At 35.6% G+C, this 19,684-nt stretch overlaps 1 protein-coding gene across 2 annotated transcripts in view; it reads left to right on the plus strand.

The window, feature by feature from the left end:
- The window catches only part of CHL1 (cell adhesion molecule L1 like), a 77,917-nt gene extending 58,499 nt beyond the window's left edge, over nt 1-19,418 (plus strand). The window contains exons 17-26 of one of the 2 annotated variants that reach the window (XM_042929994.1): nt 387-457; nt 3,438-3,660; nt 4,832-4,947; nt 5,080-5,284; nt 5,491-5,613; nt 8,508-8,687; nt 12,349-12,510; nt 13,154-13,285; nt 15,222-15,294; nt 18,431-19,418. In XM_042929994.1, coding sequence (XP_042785928.1) covers nt 387-457; nt 3,438-3,660; nt 4,832-4,947; nt 5,080-5,284; nt 5,491-5,613; nt 8,508-8,687; nt 12,349-12,510; nt 13,154-13,285; nt 15,222-15,294; nt 18,431-18,647 — 1,502 coding nt within the window. In that variant the 3' untranslated portion in view covers nt 18,648-19,418. The remainder of the gene's footprint in view (nt 1-386; nt 458-3,437; nt 3,661-4,831; nt 4,948-5,079; nt 5,285-5,490; nt 5,614-8,507; nt 8,688-12,348; nt 12,511-13,153; nt 13,286-15,221; nt 15,295-18,430) is intronic. The other variant, XM_042929995.1, reaches the window with a different exon arrangement.
- The last annotated feature ends 266 nt before the right edge of the window (nt 19,419-19,684 follow it).

Genomic DNA, 19,684 nt, shown 5'->3' on the forward strand with positions numbered 1-19,684 from the left:
CAAATAAAATATATATTTAAAAGCTGCCTTATGTGAGCTCATGGATAGGTTAACTAATCTTATAGTGATAATCATTTTACAATATATACATATAAATATAAAATGTGTATCTATGTATTTGATACATATATGTATATATATACATACATACACACTTATGAAATCATTATACTCTATACCTTAAACTTACACAATGTTACATGTCAATTACATAAAGCTGGAGGGAAAAACTGCCTTAAGTCTTTTTATAGACTTGGCCAGATAGAAATAAACAAATACAATCAAAGTTATTTAGAATTGTTTTTAGCTGGAGGAGGGATGACAGGCTGATTTACCTATGGGCCATAAAATTGGAAAGTGTAATTTTAATACTTACAATTTTTTAGCTCCAGACAAGAATCCACAAAACATAAGGGTTCAAGCCTCTCAACCCAAGGAAATGATTATAAAATGGGAGGTATGTATTCTTTAATGTGTTATTGTTATGCACTACTTTGTGTTCTTTTTCTTTTTCTTTCTTTTAGATCTGCATGCTACGTGTAAGGATAGAAAAATATTTTTTAAGAACAAAGATATAAGATTTGTATATTTGATAAATGTATTCAATTTGTATATTTTACAGATCTTTGTGATTAGAATATTATTAGAATGTTAAACATTGGTAAATTATGTAAAATTTATAAAGGTCGATATAATTGTGATCAATTATCAAAATTGTCAGATTTTTTAGTATTTTTACAACTAGCATTCTCAATTCTTTCATGTAAAAAATATGCTCAAAAATTTTCACTAAATTTTAGTACATGGTCTAATAAACATTATGAATATCTAAAGGATGGCTGCCAAATAATACCCACTACTTACTAAGCACGATCAAGCTTTTTGTATACGGTTTTCTAATTCCGAGAACAACCTTGTCATTTACAGCTTTGTCTAGATATAGGAGCTGAGGTCAGGGTGACTGGCACTAGACATCAACAAACCTAGGGTATCAGCATAGGTATCTGTGGACTTTAAACTGCACTTTTTGCCCCTTTATATATCTCTATTAAAGGTTATGAAGTAGACTTTTGTCTTTGAATTTGGCATGAAATTTCACATCTGCTCAGATGACTTTTTTTTGAGTGTCATTTCTAAATTTCTTCTTAGTGGGTAATTTTTCCCCCCTTTTTTTTGGACATATTCATGAACAAGTAATTTAACCTACTTGAAAGTAGATTACCAAACATTGTGATTTTAATAATAGACTTCCAACATTAAATTCACTGAATTGTATGTAAATGTAGAACATTCTTGCATGTATGCCGGAATATACTATTTTATTTCTAAACCTCTTTCCAGATACGATTTTGCGAAGGGTTTTAGGATGTATGAACCTTAGTTTGATGTTTTTTAGTCAATATTTTTATATTAACACTAACCCATTATTCACATTTCAGTGCAATTAAAGTTTGTGAATTTGAAATTTGAAGAAAAATGGTAATACACAGAATCAAAATATATCCAAGAATATTATTTCTTTCCTTGAATTTGTGGTCATACATATTTGCTACTACATTGTCTTGATAATTCCTTAATTTATAATCTGAAATTATGTTAATATCTTATTCTTGGAGAGTCTCTGTCCTTTTCTCTCTTAAGTTTCATAGAAATTTCTGTCAGACGGATGTTATAAGTGGTTAGATGAAAATAATAGCATGTAATGATCAGGCCGGTTCCTCAGAGAAACACACCATGGCATACCAGTATCAGCTCATTAGTCGTCCGCACTCCTGAAGGGCCACCGCAGCTCGATGCTATCAGCTGTATGTTTCATACAGAGAAGCTGGGACTCTCATTTTAATGACCTTACCCAGATGCCCTGCGCTGAGTCAGTGATGAAAAGAGGGCCCGACCCCCACCCCTGCCTTTGCCCTTCCCGTCTGCTATCTTCGTTGGGGGCCTCTTTAAGAATTTGCTGTGGTTTTGTTGCCAGTTGTCTGAAAGCCAAATACAAAATATTCCTCCGGCTTCTTCCGGAGTCCAGGCACCCAGGAGCCTGGTGATTTAGATAAGATTTTTCTTAAAAGTGTTACCTATGGTGGCAGTTTATTTTAAAATTTGCCAGAGAGCTTTATCAAATGTAACAATTTTCCTTGGAGCAAAACATGTGTAAATTGAATACTTTTATTTGTGCACATTTATTGTTGGTAGAGGCTGAAGGAACCGTAATTCCAGATTGCGGTATGAAACTAGAAGCTTGTGGCCTGATTCATCTGGGAACTGCTAGAGCCCCTGGTGAATTTATATCCTGATGGTAGTAAAAATTACCTTGGTGCAAAACTTTGAATGCAAAGTATAGACAGTGACTGAAATCTCAGAAGGGTTTTGTTTTGTTTTGATTTTTTTTTCCCCTCATAACTAATTTAAGGAATCACCTTGGAGTCAGTGTAACTTGAAATTGTTTTGCTGATATAGCACTCCTTTCAACCTAATTCCAGCCAATCCATCTAAAGAGTATTTTAGTAAATTGGACTGAATCAAGAAGCGTTGCACATTCTGTAAGAAAACACTACATACCACATTACTGAATCGCTCGTCTATACCCACAAAATTACTGTTTATTTAAGTGAACCTTACACTCTAGGACTAAAGTCACATTTTTATGTATTCTATATAACAGATTCGTTTAAATGCATATTCCCATTTTTGGAATGAAATAGGTGGTTTAAATCACTTTAACTTTTTTTAATTAAAGTAATGCTTGATTAAAAATGAGAGTGGAAATAACCAATTTCCTATGCGAGAAATTCCTCCACTAAATTTTCTTTTACAGGAAAATATAGTGGAAGCTGGTAATGGGAGGGGGGCACTTTGTCTTAACGAAATAGTCAAGAAGCTAGAGAGTTATTTTATTATAGAGAAGAGCTATATCTTCTAGGTGCTAATGTGTAAACATGCATATTACCCAGAAATAAGGATTTACTCAATCTCTCTCTTCTCTTGAAAGGCATATGGAGAAGGATGGATGGGGTCAGGTGGAAAGAGTTCTGACTGAAAATTCATGGGAGATCTTTTTCACAATCATGCAGTTCATGATCATGCCCTTTTTATATCTCCTAGTTCTTTGGTCATGAAATAGTAGAGGAAAATTTAGACAAAAGCAAAAGTCCTCTGTGGAATTTCTTAGTAAATCCTTTCATATACGAACAGTGAAACTTAACCACAAGGCATCTAAATTGTGGTTCCTTACTACTTAGGTAGGTGAAGGACTAACTTTCAAACTTAGAGAAAGACAAAAATTTTCCTAAGCGTTTCTAAACCAGGCGGAGGTTTACGATCTTCCAAGACCCGATCCCTCTATTGCAATGTTTCTTAGGCCATTTAGGGTGGATTGCCGCGGTCTCTGACTCAGCATATCCGTGATCACACTAGATGAGTCTTACCTTTTGTCTTAGCCTTTGAAATCCATGGAGCAGAATGGACCAGGACTAGAGTACAGAGTGACATGGAAGCCACAGGGAGCCCCCGTGGAGTGGGAAGAAGAGACGGTCACAAACCACACCTTGCGCGTGATGACACCTACTGTCTACGCTCCTTACGATGTCCAGGTCCAAGCCGTCAATCACCTTGGCTCTGGCCCTGAACCTCAGTCAGTGATTCTGTATTCTGGGGAAGACTGTAAGTGATACACCTGAAACCGCCAAGCACCTCTTTCATGCATATTGCATTTCTGTTGATGAACATTTTTGAGCAACTACTGCATGCAAAGAGGATATACTAGCTGTGGGAGATTAACAGAAATATAACACTTGGTTCCTACTTGAGGGTTGACTGTAGGATAGCTGATCACTATAGAGTGGTAAGGAAGTATGTTAAAAGCTTTAATTTTATTCAATTTCCCAGTAAACCCATTTCTATATTAAAATCAAAGACGAGTAATCATCACTGTAATTGGTTGATCAGTATAACTGTCATATGGTTTCCAGTGACATTTGTCCTTACAAAGACTTCCTAACAACCATCTGCTGCCATGCACTGGCCTCACTCACTTGTATGTCTGGAATCTTCCTCATGCAGATGAGATGCAAACTGAGACTTGTATATAGAATTACACACACACAGTTTTGAGGTACTACTGATATGCTCATATTATTAAATACTTAGACCATAATAACAAGTAGGTTATTGAAAAAAGGAAAGATGCTCTATTTCATGTCATTAAGGCGTTACTCTCATTATTCTTCCATTGTCCAGAGTAATATTTTGATCCAAGAATGGAAGGTTGAGAATGTGAAATGACTTAACTCCTTATTTGCCTGCTACCTAAATTCTTCTACCTGAGTACACCAGAAACATCACTGTGAACTAAGATATTATTTATCTTGGCTACTCTGCATTTGGCTTATTCTTCTACACTTAGTTCTCTGTAGAATGGGGATAATACTACTACTTTACTGCATTGTTTTCAGGATTATGTGAGCCAATCCAACATTGCCTACACTTAGCATATGCTCAGTTATCTTTTGTTCCCAAAAGATTGATCAAATTGTCAAGTAATTTTAGTTACATTGTTTAGTTCACCTGCCTCTAAAGGCGAGATACCCACAGAGTATTTCACTGGCCACTGTTTCTAGTAACATTGCCCCTGCCTGGAGAGCTGCATTTCTCCTAGAAACCTATTAGGGCTCTGAAACTCCTGCGAGTTGAGAAACTCTCTTGGTTCCATTTGGAATTGATTTCCTAAGAGTGCTTTGCTCAGATTAAGCATTATGAAAAATCACCTTTTGAAAAGGGGATACAGTCACATTTAAAGGTTATTGAAAACTCATGATTCTTATGTGCTTAACAGATCCTGATACAGCTCCAGTGATCCATGGTGTGGACGTTATAAACAGCACCTTAGTTAAAGTTTCCTGGTCAACAATTCCAAAGGACAGAGTCCATGGACATCTAAAAGGATATCAGGTTTTTATTATAGATTTTGTTCTTGTTGCTGAATAAATATCTTAAATGCAAATAAGAACTGATCTCAGAAGAAGCTACAAGAGCATCTGCCACCATGGCCAAAATGTTAAAGCATTGCTATTTCCATTGCAGATAAATTGGTGGAAAACAAAAAGTCTGTTGGATGGAAGAACACATCCCAAAGAAGTAAACATTCTGAGGTTTTCAGGACAAAGAAACTATGGAATGGTTCCTTCTCTAGATGCCTTTAGTGAATTTCATTTAACAGTCTTAGCCTATAATTCCAAAGGAGCTGGTCCAGAGAGTGAGCCTTATATATTTCAGACACCAGAAGGAGGTAAGAATAACAGTGGACAATAATGTCAACAATGGGAATTATGCCATGGGCAAATTAAACATTTCCTTCTTTACTAGTAGTTAATTAATATGTACTTCATATGAGTTAGCTTCTCAATTTCTATAAAAAACTGTAATCTAATGGATATTAAAAAAAAAGAAACTTACCAATTTATAAGTGTCTCTTCTTGATCTTCTGTTTTCTAGTACCTGAACAACCAGCTTTTCTGAAGGTCATCAAAGTTGATAAAGACACTGCTACTTTAACCTGGGGACTACCGAAGAAACTGAATGGAAACTTAACTGGCTATCTATTACAGTATCAGATAAGTAAGTAGAAATTTGAATTGGGTCCACCTATTAATATTTCATTATTGGTTGAGTATTTGGTTTGCTATGCTGAGAATCTAATGATGGTGGTTTGTAAGCTGGCATACTACCTTAACAACAAAGGGGATTGTAAATTGGCTTGCAGACCAAATCCAGCCTGCTGCCTGTTTTCAGAAACAGGCCATACATGTCCGCTCATTTACATTTGTCAGTAACTGCTTTCTCACTACAGTGGCCAAATTGAGTAGCTGTGACAGAGATTACGTGGCTCACAAAGGCTGAAATATTTACAATATAGTTCTTTTCAGAAAGGTTTACCAATCCCTGATTCAGAGGAAAAGTCAGTAGGTACCAGAGGATATATATTTAATATTTATGCATAAGAAGCATTGAGAATTAAGAAACGTGCCAAAGAAAAGCATTAGTAAATGAGGTAACAGAGACTCAGAGTGCATGTAACTTCCACCCTGCACTTCTTTTGTCTCCAACACATGCTTCCGGCCTCAACCTTAAATGTACTTCTGTTTGTAGAAACCTCTGTGGATAGCCCGCTGGTATAGGCACATTGTATTGTGAGCCTTGAAGGGTTGTTTTGCCTCATTACTCAGACTGGGCTCTGCCCTTGTGCTGCTGTGACATTTGGTTGAAAACATGCTTATACAAAATCAGGTTATTTTTAATCATAGTGCCTTCCATGTGTAACAGTCTTTACATCTAAGCATCATGTCAAAGTGGAAATTAGGGAACTGAGGTCATAGAAAATTTTAGATTTTGAGGACATGAATTCCATACCCTAGGACTGTGCTGCTTGCAAAAGCCATCTTGATGATGGTCTCAATGAGCTATTCTGCGTCCCGGTAGTTCAAAGCTTGTAGCAATCCAGGTCACGTATGAGTTTTAGCTCCTAAGGCCTGTCCTGAGTTGGGCTATATAGTTACATAGATACAGGCATAATCCCAGTGGAGGTAACATGTTAGCATTTTTTGAGTGTTTGCTAAGTAGCAGGATCAGTACCAAGTGCTCTCCCATATTTTTTCATTAAAATGGAAAATATATGAGGGATGTATTTTCACTATTTTGTGGATGTCAGAATTGAGGCATGCAGAGTTCACCTAACTAGAGCCATGTAGTAAAGTAAGTATTAAGCAGGATTCCAACCTAAATCTGTCTGATTCTCCATGCTGAGCTCTTAAGCCTACAGTATTCTATGAACTGGTTTTCAAATATATAGACAGCACTGAAGAAATACTTGAAGACTTTTAAACTGTTAATTTGTTTGGTAAAGGTATGATTTATGTATCCGAAGAGTAAAGAAATTCAACATTAATTTCAACCTCTGTGTTGATTTGTATGTAAGATTTAAATTTTTTTTAAAAAACAAGTTCTTAGAGAAAAGTCTGGAATGTTAACAACTGCAGTGATTATCATAATCCTTGATATATGGATTTTTAATCAAATGATGTAATTGTACACTTACTTTGCTGTTAAGGTATATTGAAATATTTTTGGATAACTTCTCTCTTTCCGTTGCTTTGTATGTTCCATTGAAATATTTTTGGATAACTTCTCTCTTTCCGTTGCTTTGTATGTTCTAAATAGTTGTTGATTATGTGTATGAGAGCTCTCTATATACTTCTCTAAATTTGTAGATTGATTACTGTAGTTTTTCAATGGACTTTGTGGTATTTTATAGGAATGCTCTCAAATCTGTAAAGAGTGATTTTTTTTCTAATTTCCAACATATGGATCTTTGTTTTTCTTGTTCATTGATCTAATTGCACTATATAAACCAAAACAAGGCATTTTTATGTCAAGTGTGTGTGTTTGTGTGTGTGTGTGTGTGTGCATGTATATATATGTATATTTTTTTAACCTATGTGATATGTTGGACTAGCATCAAAAGGATTTATTCTAGCCCTTCCCTTGCTACTAATGGCTGCACAATTTTGGGATATGTTTCATTTCTTGGACTATTTTTATGGTAATCCCACTTATGGTAATACCATAAATCCCATGGTCTTGCTGGTCCAAATTGTTTGAAAGATGCTGTCTAATAATTCAACTTTTTCTGATTAGCACTTGGCATAGTTCTTAGTATATAGTAGGTATCTTATATAATTTATTAATCAGTTTATTGGTTCTGCATATATGAGGACTTATTTGGTGTCTCATATTAAACCAGAAGCCATGGGAGACAACAAATCATTGGGGCACCTGGGTGGCTTAGTCAGCTGAGCATCCGACTTCGGCTCAGGTCATGATCTCACAGATCGTGGGTTCAAGCCCCATGTCGGGCTCTGAGCTGTCAGCACAGAGCTCGGAGCCTGCTTCAGATTCTGTATCTCCCTCTTTCTCTACCCTTGCCCTGGTCATACTCTGTGTTTCTCTCTCTCTCAAAAATAAATAAACATTAAAAAAAATTTTTTTTAATTAAAAAAAAGTGAATTTGGACAAAACATCGTCCAAATTATTCTGCTAAAATATTAAAAGCGCTTATGTGAAAGATTCAATGAATATATAATATGGGAGGAAAGTCCATCATTTTTAATAGGTATAATGACAGTGGAGTGATTCGCTCCAGTGTGGCAGAGTGATCAAGAACATGGGCTCTGGAGTGGAAAGACTGTGGTTTGGATTCAAATCTTGGTTTGCCAGTTACTAGCTCTGGATTGAGGCATGGTGTTTATTCTTGCTAGACCTCAATTTTCCCATGTATGATATTGTAATAATAATTATGTCCACATCATAGAATTGAGTAAGTTGCTGGCCATTAATCATTAAGGTAGTGCCTTGCATACCACAAGTGTATACAGAATCAAAAATAAGGGACAACACAAGTTGAAATGTTAAGAGTATGAAATCTAAGGCATTGCTGTTCATGTTTATTTCTTTAGTAAATGACACCTATGAACTTGGAGAACTAAATGATATCAACATTACCACTCCATCAAAGCCCAGCTGGCGTCTCTCAAACCTCAATTCGACTACCAAGTACAAATTCTACTTGAGGGCTTGCACTTCAAAGGGCTGTGGAAAACCAATCACAGAGGAAGGCTCCACATTAGGAGAAGGGAGTAAGTGCAAGAGGTTCCTGCATGCTGTTTTTTAAATTGCTCTGAAGGGAACATACCATGCTATCCCTTGTGAATTAGAAATGATTGTGGTCTCAATCTGTTTGACCTTTTGTTTTCCACTGATACAGATACAAAATTTATTTCTCTTGTGTGTAAAGTTCACATTGACTCAATTTATGGATTTCTACACAACAGCATGAAACTATAGCCTCAGTGTATATAAGGTCAGGGACTATAATTTTACTTAATTAAAATAGGAGTATGTAAGTCCATGAAGTTATTCATAAGGTTAGTAGAGGGATATTTTTCTTTCGGAAATTTTTCATAACAAAAAATTTTGCCTCTTGTCCTGGTAGACATTTTGTAACAATGATCTAATACATTTAACTTCCATGTCTTGACTCATATATATATACATACATACATACACGCGCGCGCACACACACACACACACACACACACACACACACACGTGTATATATATTGATTCATGTATCAATTTAATTTAACTGTTTACTGGTTGATGTCAAATACTGGCTTGGAAATGACCCACCAATCTCTGGTTTCATTTGTGTAAGTCTGCGAATTCAGTTGCACTTTTCTGGTTTGTTTTGTTTTGTTTTTTCCAACTTAGACCCATTTTCCTTCCCAAATTGTTTCAGCAATTATAATTTTAGCAGTGTTTTTGCTAAGCTTAAAAGGAGAGAAATTAAGAAGTTAGGGCCAAAAAATGGAAATGAAACAGAGGAACTGCTGCACAGATATAAGTTAAAAAAGAGGGCATTGTATAGGATTCAAGTTGATCAGACCTAGAAGGATATTTGAGGAAGACAAGAAGGAAAAGGAGATGGCAGGAAGGGAAATATAATCATTTGTTTATTTTCTACTGTATGTTAGCCATTGCTCTGGATGCTTTTCCAAATTTTAGATCAGAAAAGAAAGGTAGAATCAATAGAAAAAGGCAATAGCAATGGGAAAGACTAACTTGTAACTTATAAAGTATGTATATTATTTTAAAATATATCCAAGTGTATATGAATCACTGTAAAATCACTGTGTATGAATGGTTATGCTCTGATCTTTATTATCTGTTTCTCCTTATTGTTCCTACTGTATTTACACAGTGAAGGGTTTATGTTTTCCTCGGATACCCTAAATACTCAAAGCTCCCTTTTATGGGAAAAGTGTATGTATTCAAATAGTTTCTCCCAAGAAACCCACAAATTATTCCCATGAACAAATGAGACACCATGTTGAATGAAGAACTCAAAAGAGAGATTTAAAAATGATAATTGAGGGGCGACTGGGTGTCTCAGTCAGTTGAGTCTCTGACTTTGGCTCAGGTCATGATCTCGTAGTTGACAAGTTAGAGCCCCGCGTTGGGCTCTGTGCTGACAGCTTAGCCTGGAGCCTGCTTCAGATTCTTTGTTTCCCTCTCTCTCTGCCCCTGACCTGCTCATGCTCTGTCTCTGTCTGTCTCAAAAATAAATAAATATTAAAAAAAAATTTTTAAACGGTAATTGAAAACTTTTTAGTAACAAAAAGGATCTCATTTCTCAAGAGGTCAAACTGGCATCAAGTGTTCCATACAAAGAAAAGAAATCAGAATAGTAGTAATCTAAATGTGCAACTTCCATATTTTTCAAAACAGAGTTTGAGGCATGGAGAGGGTTGCTATTTTGTTAGAATCAAGACCATAATATGCAGGAGAAATGCTAATCCCATCATTGCTAATTTGCAGCAGGTAAGAAAAAATTCACAAAATCCTCTTAGAAGAGTTATAGTCACCATATGCATATATGGAATTATTTAGAGAATTTGGGTTTGGTCACTTTCATGGTTGAAAATGTTTTTAGCTAATGGAAAATGCTCTTGGTATGATTTTATAAATGATGTGGCATCTTTGCAAATTAAAGATGTAGCTAATGTGCTTGAGTATCTTACAACATATTTCTTCACTGCCCTATGTCTCAGTAATTTGAAAATGTTCCTTACTAGTATGTTTGTGTTCTTTTTCAGGATTCTGCATTTTCAGCTACTGCCCCTTCCCCAGTTGACACTGATTTCTCTTCTATAGGCATATCTTGCCATATTTACAGGAAAGAAACTATAATCTCTTTTTGCCACTGGATTTCAGCCTGATCTCTGAAAAAGGAAACATACATATATATTTCCACTGAGGAGATAAAGCTTGATATCACAACACTCTAAAAATAACTTTTGTGGAAATTAGAATCTATTTCTCTGTATCTTTCTTCTTGCTCTGCCTGGGTAGCACATTTTAAGGTCATCTGGCATTTGTTCAGAGAATGGGATTTGATACACAAGCATTTTCTGGTTGTCACTCTGATTTTCAGGTGGCTCATATTCCATAGTCTAAGAGGGGAAAGATGATGGAGCTATTCAGAAATATTTGTGTCCTTATTGGTTTGAACAAAACACTTGCTTTGCTCTATTTTTCAAAAGCTTGCACTACTTAATATTATACTAATATTTCTGTTTTTCAAAGTCAAGATTAATTGTGTTCTATTTCAGTGGTGCTCAATCTTAAAGGCTTTGCTCAACTAATATAATTAGCCTTACTTCTCCCATGGTGATATTTTTTAATGAAGCCCTTTTGTTACCAGTAACTATATCATCAATGTGTATTCAATGGTTAAAAGTTATAACCAAATTTTAATGTGTGACATATACCCATTTGAAACAGGGTTTCATAACTTTTAATATTCTCAACATGGATTACAGTATTTTATCTCCAGTGTAAATTATTAACACTTTCTGGTTTACATTTATTATGTTGAGTTGATTCTTAGCAAAACTGTGGATCAAATATAAAGATATTTTGCATATTTTGTTGCAACTTCAGAAATCAAATATACCTTTAATTACACTTGACTCATATTTTTAACTTCTGTAGGATTCTACAGTTAATATATTGCCCTACTCAGGTTTCTTTTTTTTAAAGTATTATTGTCTTACAATATTTTAAAAATCCCAGTGCATTTCATTTAAATGTACCTATAAACCTGTACTTTATGTACCTATAAAACTGCTTATGTGTCTGCAAATTTCAAGTATATAATATATGATCATGTTATGATGCTATTCCATCAGTACTGATGGAGAAGAACAAAGCAAATATATATATATATATATATATATATATATATATATATATATATATATATATGTGTGTGTGTGTGTGTGTACACACACACACACACACACACACACACACACACACATATAATTATAATGCCATTTGTTTTCAAAACCAAGCCAAAATGGCCGTGTTCAGTTTCCTGCTAGGTCTGAGAAAGTTCATAATGCACAAAGTGACATTGTATAATTTTTTGAAATCTGTGTTTGGTTTTGAACCATTCATATAGTGCCATTTCATCAACAAGTACATCATCTTTAAAGGACATGAAATAAGTTCATTTCATTTACTCATTTTCAGTGTATTAAGAAAGAAAAGCTTGAAATGCTGATGTTCTTGATCTCCTGATAATTCAAAAACTCTCTGAGAAATAAGTGCTATAAATGGCTCTCCTCTCAAATAACAGGATTTTTTTAACTTTTTTTTTTTTTTTTTTTTACTTTTCATGTCCTGTTTTTCAACAATTACAATTTATATGATTTAACTCTGTGCATTTCTTAGGTAAAAGTATCGGGAAGATATCAGAAGGAGTAAATCTTACTCAAAAGACTCACCCAGTAGAGGTATTTGAGCCTGGAGCTGAACATATAGTTCGCCTCTTGACTAAGAATTGGGTTGATAACAATAGCATTTTTGAAGATGTAATTGAGACCAGAGGGAGAGGTGAGACATAAGATTGTATTTGGGGCAATTTTAGACAATAAATCTATGTTTTGTAGATTTTTAAATTTTACCTACTTCCTGTATTAAAGATAAAAATGTGGAGTACATTAGCTATAAAGATAATAGTTTCAATTTGTTTTAGCATACCATTTTTAAATTATCAAAATGAAGAATGTTCCACAAAGTTCCAACATATTCCTTATCATTTTTACCAGAGTAGTTGACTAAAAATACCTCCTGCCAATTAACACATGTTGATAACAAAAACTAAAAAGAAAAACAAAACAACCTAAGCCCCACAGAAACTCCCTGGCAATCTGCATATAACCAAGCCAGCTTATGCTTTTGCTTGCTTGTGCTGCTGTGTATTTCACTCGATCTGCCTCCACTATCCCTTTTTGGTTTTCATCCTCTGAGTCAAATGTAGCTTGAGAGGGCTCTTTCTAAATAAAGACTGCAATGATTTATCAGTATTCTTCCAGTGAAATGTCCTTTAAATCACATTGCCTCAAGGGTCAATGAAAGGAAAAATAAATCGGATGCTATTTTGTATGTTTAAAAAATATGTTTCATATTCCCACAAGGGGCATAATCCCAAAGCCTGTTTCTAGTGTTCACTGTGTGATTTCTCTTTGTACAACAGAATATGCTGGTTTATATGATGACATCTCCACTCAAGGCTGGTTTATTGGATTGATGTGTGCGATTGCTCTTCTCACACTAATCCTGTTAACTGTTTGCTTTGTGAAGAGGAACAGAGGTGGAAAGTATTCAGGTAAAGCTGTTTCTTAATATCCTATGAAGTTATTAAATACTATTTTCTAGGAGGCATTCTTCTGACACATCTTTTGTTTTTTAAGTTACACATTTAAGTCAAATTTATGTTAGCACATTAGATATGCAGTGTACTGAAAGGAAAAAATATCCTAAATTAACTAACCAAAGGATATATGGTCCAGAATATTATTTTCAGATGGTTACTTGTTTTCTACTTTCTAGTATTTAGATAGTCTCTAAGGAAGCTTATCATATTTCCAAGCTTCTACTTTCTGTCTGTAAAGTATCAGAGATGTTGAGAACACTAATCACTACGCCACACACACACAGTTTGTCTTAAGAGGAAGGGACCCATTTATAGCAAGCCTTGCCACATATTTATGGTGCAGAGAATGCATGCACTAGCATATTCTAACAGTTGTGACTCCGCCAGCCAGCTTTGTTAGAGTTAACCATGGCTCGGAATGCTTTTCTTATGACCATGACATATATTGAATACACTGGCTCCTGCATTTATGTACATAAAACATAAATAAAAACCATCATAATTAAATAATGGTTGGCTTTAATTCAACTTTCAAATTTATTTGATCTTTGTCAGATATCCATATTGTGTTGTTGCTCTTATTAGCATTCAAGATGCTTTTACGTAACGGGAAAGATTTAGATCCTCCTCCTATTAGTTTGATGATGTTCAGATTAGTGAGAAGTTCTTTTATTGGCTTATGATTCATCTAGCAAATATTTATTGGGAACCGATATGTATATTGAACATTCAAACAAACAAAAGCATAATTTCTAAATTTTTACAAAATGTATGCGTGGAGGGGTGCCTGGGTGGCTAAGTCGGTTAAATGGTCGACTTCAGCTCAGGTCATGATCTCACGGTCTGTGAGTTCGAGCCCTGCCTCGGGCTCTGTGCTGATAGCTCGGAGCCTGGAGCCTGCCTTGGATTCTGTGTCTCCCTCTCTCTCTGCCCCACCCCCATTCGCACTCTGTCTCTCTCTGCCTTTCAAAAAAAATGAATAAATGTTAAAAAAAATTTTTTTAAAAATGTATGTGTGGGAATTTATGTAATTATCCATCTCATTTTTTTTCCTGTGAACCCTGAATTATTATGAAGTAGATTTTCAATAATTAATGAATGCCTGAGTTAGTTAATTGGAAATTTTAAAGAGATAGAACATCCTCTTCTGAGTATCCCCCACAAATAGTCTCTTGTGAAGTGTGGCCCTATCCAAATTTTAAAGAATGATGGAAAAGAAAAAAAAAAAAAAGTCAGCATTTCACATTGTAGGATGGGTGAAAGAATCTTTTAGGTCTCTGCAAGTAGAAGTACAAGATGCCATGAAGTTTTTTTGTTTGAGTTTTCCTAGTTGTCCTGTGTCCCACTACTTAGAATAAATCAAATTTAAAATGTCACCGTAGATAGACGTGAATATTCTGATTATCTGAGGCAATTATGAATATGAGTGACAAGAGGATGGTCATAGGGTTGACTCTTGACTCACTTTAGTGACATAGATCTGGTATGATCCCATGGCATCTTCAAAAAGTTTTGGTTAGTACAATGTAGATCTAGTAATTTGGTCTTCCCTAAGAAACCATAACTAAGTTTTACTCTTCCAGTAAGACTCATTGCCCACATAATACTGAATAGCCACACGATGGTCTGCAACAGGCTGTAATTCTGATGACAAATCAGGAGAATCCAGGAACTCCTTTTCCTTTTTTGCTTAAACAAAGAGGTAACTGATGGGTTGTAGATACAACCACAAAAAAACAAACAAACAAACAAAAAACCAAAAAAAACCTTGACTCGCTAGTATCTAAGAACTGGAGCAGTGCTTCTTACTGATGATCTATCTTTAACTACATTATTAATATGTCTTTAAAAATTATTTTTATTACTTCCCCCTCTATTTGTGTTTTAGTGAAAGAAAAGGAAGATCTGCATCCAGATCCAGAAGTTCAGTCAGTAAAAGATGAAACCTTTGGTGAATACAGGTAAACAGTGTCCTTTCTCAAAATGTATTAAAACATGCACTCATGAGGTTATAAGCTTAAAAATATAAAAACAAACAAGTATTTCTTGTTAAAATAAAGTTTATACTGCTATCTTGTAGTGCCTTTTTAAAGAATAGTTTGTAGGAGCACCTGGGTGGCTGAGTTGGTTAAGCGTCCATTTCTTGATTTCTACTCAAATCATAATCTCACAGTTCGTGAGATCAAGCCCTGTGTTAGGCTCTGTGCTGACAGTGTGGAGTCTGGTTGGGGTTCTCTCTCTCTGTGACTTCTCTGCACACATACGTTCTGTCTCTCGACATAAATGAACACTTTAAAAAAAGCAATGGTTTGTAAAAATAGGATGTACTTGAGTGATAGTAACCAACCTCTGGGTGCACAGGTGGGTGTAACTGCAATCTACGTAGATGTGAGCGCTAGAAGACTTTTCTTAAAGCTCTGTGTGCAATGCAAAGGATGCCGTTTTCATTTAGAGTGATTATCTATTTGGAGTTTCTAAAACATCTTGAAGTCTCTAGCATGGCCATTACGAACCCAGGTTGTATTCAGTTTATGTCCATAAACATGTATTCTGTATACCTTTATTTACTTACAAAGGTGAGTAAGTTACACATCCTGTCCTCTAGATGAACCCAGTCTGCAGAGGAAAAAACTTACCTATGCAAAGCACTGTAATTAAGTAAAGAGAATAAGAGAGCGCAGAGATAAGAAGAGCAGCTCTGTCAGCCCTGGAAGGATGCTGATAAAGGATCATCCAAAAGAGATAAGATAGGTTTTATAGATGAAATGGGTTGTGTTACTATTAACAACTGGGTAGAGCATGGCCAAACTTAAGACAAAAAAGTGTATGGGGTGCCTGTGTGACTTGGTTGGGTTCAGCATCTGATTCAGCTCAGGTCGCGATCCCAGGGTTGTGGGGTCGAACCCCGCATCTGACTCCATGCTGAACATGGGGTCTGCTTAAGATTCTCTTTCCCCCTGTCCCTCTCTCCTTCTCTTGCTCTCTTTCTCTCTCTCTTTAAAAAAAAAAAAAAAAAAAAAAAAAAAAAAGTGTGCCAGACCTGGGAGGAATTGCAGGATATCCGAATGAGGGAGGGAGTTCTTGAGGTTGTGTTAAACTTCTCATTCTACTGTTTTTGGTCACCATCTTCCTCTTTCCACTACCCTCCCCATTTCTTAGCCATTTGTATTTGAGATGGCATTGTTTTCCATCAGGTCCTTTGTGGACTGCAGCCAAAAGAGTTGCAACGCCCAGGCTTATGTGGCCTTTATCACACAGGAGGCCAGAATTCACATCAGAAAAGAGACTTGATTGACTCTGACTGGCCCATCCCTGGATCCATATTAGCTGTCCTGGATTAACCGATGTACATCTGAGCCTCCTTATAGGCTCTATGCTAATTTTTCTTTTGTCTACTTACCAAAAGCTCTTTTTATCTTTTTACATTTCTTGATTACTCACTTCAAGTTCTTTACAGAATAAGGATCATTAAAGGGAGAAGAAGGAAGGAAAGAGGGGAGAGAGAAAAGTAGAGAGAGATAGAGGGAAGGAGGGAGAGAGAGAGAGGGAAACTTGAAACTTCACAAATTTAAAAATTGTGACTCAGATTCCATGAGACAAGAATCATTAGGAGCCTATGGCAATTGTTTAAAATATATTTGAAATACAGATCTTACTGGTTCAGTTTTATAGAGAAGAAAAAAGCTATGATAATGTCTTGCTCAAAAACTCATTCCTCCATACTTTGCTGCCTGATAAAGCCATCCACTTCACTGTTTAACCTGGCATCCCATTAACAAAATTATTTATTAATATTTTAATTAAATCTACTTAATCTCTTAATGTTTTCCATCATCTTCTCCCAAAACATGTTCATCCAGAAAATTATCTAGTCTCCAAGCCATCCCAGGAGACAGTTTTACTGGATGCTGTTCTTGCTCATGACATGACTTGTCATCCTTCCGGCTTCTAGGTGATAGTTTCTGCACCACTTGCTACCCGGTCCCTAAGCTCATGCCACATTTTTGTTTTTGTTTTGTGACTATAAGCATCCTGATTCTGGAGCCAATTACTGTATGAGTCAGGATAGCCTGGGTAATTCTCGTTTTCTTTCTCAAGTTGTGTGTCCAACACATTTGGCTCTGGTCATCTTGATCATTTAGGAGCACTGTCTGGTAGATGAGCATCCAGGATCACCACAGCAGTGGAAATAGAACACAACAAACTGAGCGCCGGCTCTGAAGTGACACATGCCACGTTTGCTCACTCTTCTTGGGTGAAAGCAAGTCACATGGAAATGTATAACTCAGAAAGGTCAGGAAGGTGCCACCTTGCCCTGCTCTAAGACAGCCGAGATGGACCTATCTGATGAACAACACTGATTGCCAAAAATTATAAAGTGCTAATCATATTCTAATTATAGAGTTTTTTCCAAATTCTTCCTTTTTAAAATTTTATAAGATCATTTAACTTAGTATCCAGCATTGTAGTGTGATAGTAGTTAGTACTTAAACAAGATCTTGATCCAGAAATTTAGAATACCGTATCATTTTATAGATATTTATAGACATTTTAGTAATAAATTTAGGATACTGTAAGTGTTTATGTTCTAAAAGTGCCAGCCATGTAAAAGAAAAAAAAATTTCAACCAACTTGAATTTATCAACTGTATTAAAGAAAGTTCTCTGGTTACCAGAAACAGACTTTGATTGATTAACCCAATTAAAAGAGAAAATTTTGGAAGGATACAGAATAAAAGGTAAACACGAGAGATCAAGATTTGATGACTGGGAATTCGAAAAGTTCATGAAATCAAAGGGAATAACATTATCGTCTATATATGTCAACAGATTGAATGTCTGTCTCAAAACTCCCATTTTTAAAGGGAAGCAGAAGTGTTGTGGGTAATAGAAAATGCTTTCTCAGTTCCTCAGAATGACCCAAATAGGTTATGACTTTTTAAACATTTATTTGAGAAAGGGCCATTTAGGGTTTGTGTGTCCGCAATGTTGATGTGAATGTTTTGAAAATTGTAAGACATATTAGCACATATGCACGAGTTTTGCTTTATGTGATTATCTTATATTAGATTTTGCTGAATTGTCTTTTATTTTGTAGCGACAGTGATGAAAAACCTCTCAAAGGAAGCCTTCGATCGCTTAACAGGGATATGCAGGCCACAGAAAGTGCTGACAGCTTAGTCCAGTATGGAGAAGGAGATCACGGTCTGTTCAGTGAAGATGGATCCTTCATTGGCGCTTACGCTGGATCTAAGGAGAAAGGATCTGTTGAAAGCAATGGCAGTTCCACAGCGACATTTCCACTCCGGGCGTAAATGTACCACATGTACAAATCAGTGGTTTCGTATCAACTTTCCATATTTATCTGTTCAAGGGAGCAAGAACTTTCACATAGGAATAGAAACGTATTGGCTTAAGATTTCATCCAGAATTTGAACATCTTGCAGTCATGTCGAGAAAATAGCACTGCCTTGAAAAAGTAAACTATCAAGCACTCCAGGCCTGTATTGTTTGTTTTGTTTTGTTTTGTTTTTCAGGTGCTGAAAATTCAGAACACAAAACAAATCCTGTACTTAGATTCACCTCAACTGAATCCAAAGTATCCATTCAGTGTACTCCATTTTTGCCTGGTTTTACTGGTCACTGTGTTTGCATTGTTGTTGCTACCTTGTGGTTTTTCCTCTGTGTGCACATTTGTATTCAGTCTCTGAGAACTGTCTTAGTGACTTTGCTTCACGACAGGTAAAAAGATGGGAAGCAAACCGGTTATTTAAAATGTAAAGAGGAATATGAATGTCTTATTAAAATGGTTCATTGAATATATACAGTCTAAATCTATTATTTAAATTTTTTGTAGCAGGAGTCCTAGGTAAACAATCAAGTCGTATTTATTGAGCGCCTAACCGTTTGCCCAGAGATGGTCATGTTTAAACAGAATTCTAATTTTTTCAGTTTCAACACGAATTTTTTGGGTATATCACTTATGACATCTAGAACCATCTTTGTTTTTTGTTCTTTTCTTGGACTAAATTCAGCTGAAAAGGAAGTGGTGGTCAGAAGGTTATCTTATGAAAGAACAGGCCAAGGTTTCCGGGCTGCTGGCGTCTCCTAGCTATATCTATTTAACATCTTCATTTCTAAATTGACCGCTTTGACCTTTTTTCTATGTTTATATAATGGTATGCTTGCATCTATTTCATGAATGCATTGTACATATTATGTTAATATTTACACAATTAAAAATACAGATGTGTTTTATTTTGAAGTGAGAAAAAGAACATTAACAAGCATGTTTGTACAGCTAAAGTATATAGTAAGATAACATTTTGCATCATTCCACAGCTACAACCAA

The sequence above is a fragment of the Panthera leo genome, chromosome A2 (assembly GCF_018350215.1).
Source record: "Panthera leo isolate Ple1 chromosome A2, P.leo_Ple1_pat1.1, whole genome shotgun sequence".
NCBI classification, from domain to species: domain Eukaryota; kingdom Metazoa; phylum Chordata; class Mammalia; order Carnivora; family Felidae; genus Panthera; species Panthera leo.